The sequence below is a fragment of the Chironomus tepperi genome, unplaced genomic scaffold (genome assembly GCF_022539635.2).
Source record: "Chironomus tepperi strain 1889 unplaced genomic scaffold, CSIRO-AGI_Ctep_v1 contig_333, whole genome shotgun sequence".
Classification (NCBI taxonomy): Eukaryota; Metazoa; Arthropoda; class Insecta; order Diptera; family Chironomidae; genus Chironomus; species Chironomus tepperi.
In genome coordinates, this window is record NW_027226455.1 from 38,533 (window position 1) to 40,995 (window position 2,463).

At 36.5% G+C, this 2,463-nt stretch overlaps 1 protein-coding gene across 1 annotated transcript; it reads right to left on the reverse strand.

Annotated features, from left to right (window-relative positions):
• Positions 1-567: 567 nt before the first annotated feature.
• On the reverse strand, positions 568-2,367 carry LOC139093145 (balbiani ring protein 3-like). Its single transcript, XM_070643749.1, has one exon. The coding sequence runs from the start codon at positions 2,365-2,367 to the stop codon at positions 568-570; it is 1,800 nt and encodes a 599-aa protein (XP_070499850.1).
• Positions 2,368-2,463: the final 96 nt, after the last annotated feature.

Sequence of the window (2,463 nt, forward strand, 5' to 3'; positions counted from 1 at the left end):
TTTTTAAGCAGTAGCTGACTCTTTTTTATGCAGTTTAATTCATGTATTGATTTTAAACACGAAAGCTTTCACAATTGTCGTAAAAAAATAGTTCCAGACGGGGAAATAACTTTTAAATTACCATAGAAAACACCACAACAATTCAAACTTTATTATAGGAACCTACATAGAATAGTCCATTTAGCCAATAAAAAATCAATCTTATGCCGCTCGAGTCACGATTTACGGCTCCATTGTTGTCATGTCTATCCACATTTTTTAGTTCATCCCACAAGTATTTTTTTGTTTTGTGAATGCAATTAGGTGCAGTGAATGACAGTTTTAGCTATTTTTTTTAAGTGCACAAACATTTTTTCCGCATTCGGAAAAACAAATAAAATTGGGACAATAAGAAATAAAGGAGAGTGGAAATTGGATGGAGATTTTTATGGCGTCAGGTGTTTTTTTAATATCTGGAATCGCTTTATATTCGAGCTTATGATTACAGTTGAATGAACTAACTAGTATGTTTATTTATTGGTCAAAAATTACATAAGTATCTACATAAAGTCATTATATTAAGGCAGACTATTCTTTAACACATTCACATGTCTCTTCGCTCCTTACGAAACCATCTTGACATGCATCAACCGGATATAAAGGACACAAGCAATCACAGGCATCTAAATCAAATTCTTTACCTGGTGGACAGTCCAAAATCTCTTCACACTCACAAGCACAAGCTGGATCATCAAAATCGTAGCAATCAATTTCTTCAATACAATCACATAATGATGAGTCAAAGACTGAACCTGATGGACAACTTGTATTCATCATTTTGGGATCGCAAGTGCAATCACAAGTATCGTTATTAAAAATAAAGTTGGAATCGCATGGTTTATTTTGAATGCATCGACATTTACAGGCTTCTGGATCCCAAGAAAGATTATTTGGACATGGACCAGGTGGATCACAAGGTGGATGACGACATCTACAATTTGAGTGATCGAATCTGGATGGGAATGTACAATCACTGGGATTAAGAGGACAGAAGCAATGACAACTCTCTGAATCCATGATTAAATTATCTTGACAAGGTTCAGCAGATTTACAAGCATCACTTAAGCATTGACAGGTTTTTTCATCAATAAAGGTTCCTTTACTGCAATAAATTCCAGGACATTTTTCGGATGTTGAGTTAGACTTTACACATTCACAACCGTCTTCGTTGAGTTCATAGCCTTCGTAGCAATCAATGACTATTCTGTGACATGCACAGTTTTCAGTATCGAGAATATCACATGATCTACAAAATGGAAGCGAACAAGGAACTTGAGTTGATGTTTCTGTTGAACTTGGGGAACTGGATGATTCCTCCATTGATGAAGATGTTTCAGAGACTAGAGAATCCGATGAATATGGTATACATTCACAAGTACTTTCATCAATATACATTTCAGGACCGCAATTAAGACCATCACAAATTGGCATTGTCATGTTTGATTCCATGCATGTACATCCATCTGGACTGAGTTGAAATCCCCAATAGCAATCGACATATCTCATATGACATATACAGTTTTCAGTATCATAATAATCACACCATCGACAGTATGGTGGAGGGTTTGATCCACAAAGATCAGTTGATGACTGCATGACTGTAACTTCTTCTGTAGAGGATTCAGATTCTGGTGTAAAACCAATCCAATCACATGAACATCCATCTTCACTTAATTGGTAGCCTTTAGAACAATCAATAACAACTTTATGGCAGTCACAATTTTCAATGTCAAGTACATCGCACCACCTACAATAATCTGGTAAAACACATGCAGTTTCACTGGTAAAATTAGTTGATGAACTAGGTAATGGACTAGTTGATATACATTCGCAGCTGTTTTCATCAATGTAGGTATCAGGATCACAGTAAACTCCTGGACAGTTTGGAGATGCACAAATAGATCTGATACAGCTACATCCATCAGGACTTAGGTCATAGCCCCAAGCACAGTCAACATAAACTCTTTGACATGCACAATTTTCCAAGTCTATCATATCACACCATCGACATGACTCAATGTAACATGGCGGTGAGCTCTCGATAGAGGAAGATTGTGTGGAATTCTCAAATGGAATTTCAATGCAACCGCATCCATCATCACTTATTTGGAATCCTTCTGAGCACTCAATATTATATCTATGACATTCACAATTTTCGTAGTCGAAATAGTCACACCATCTACAGTCTTGAATAGAGCATCCAGATGGTTCACATTGACAATTTGAAGGATTAAAAACATAATTTTGTATGCACATAACATTCTCAATACACTGACATTGACAAGTTTCTGGATTCAAAACAGAATATTCTGGACAAGAAGCATCCATACAAGTATCTGGTGATGGAGAAACATATCCAGGAATTGGTTCACATGAGCATCCATCCTCACTGTTTTGGTAGCCAAACCAGCAGTCAACGACAAC

Coding starts and splice junctions, on each gene's coding strand:
- LOC139093145 (XM_070643749.1), bottom strand. CDS start 2,367: ATGGATGCTTCTTGTCCAGAATATTCTGTTTTGAATCCAGAAACTTGT.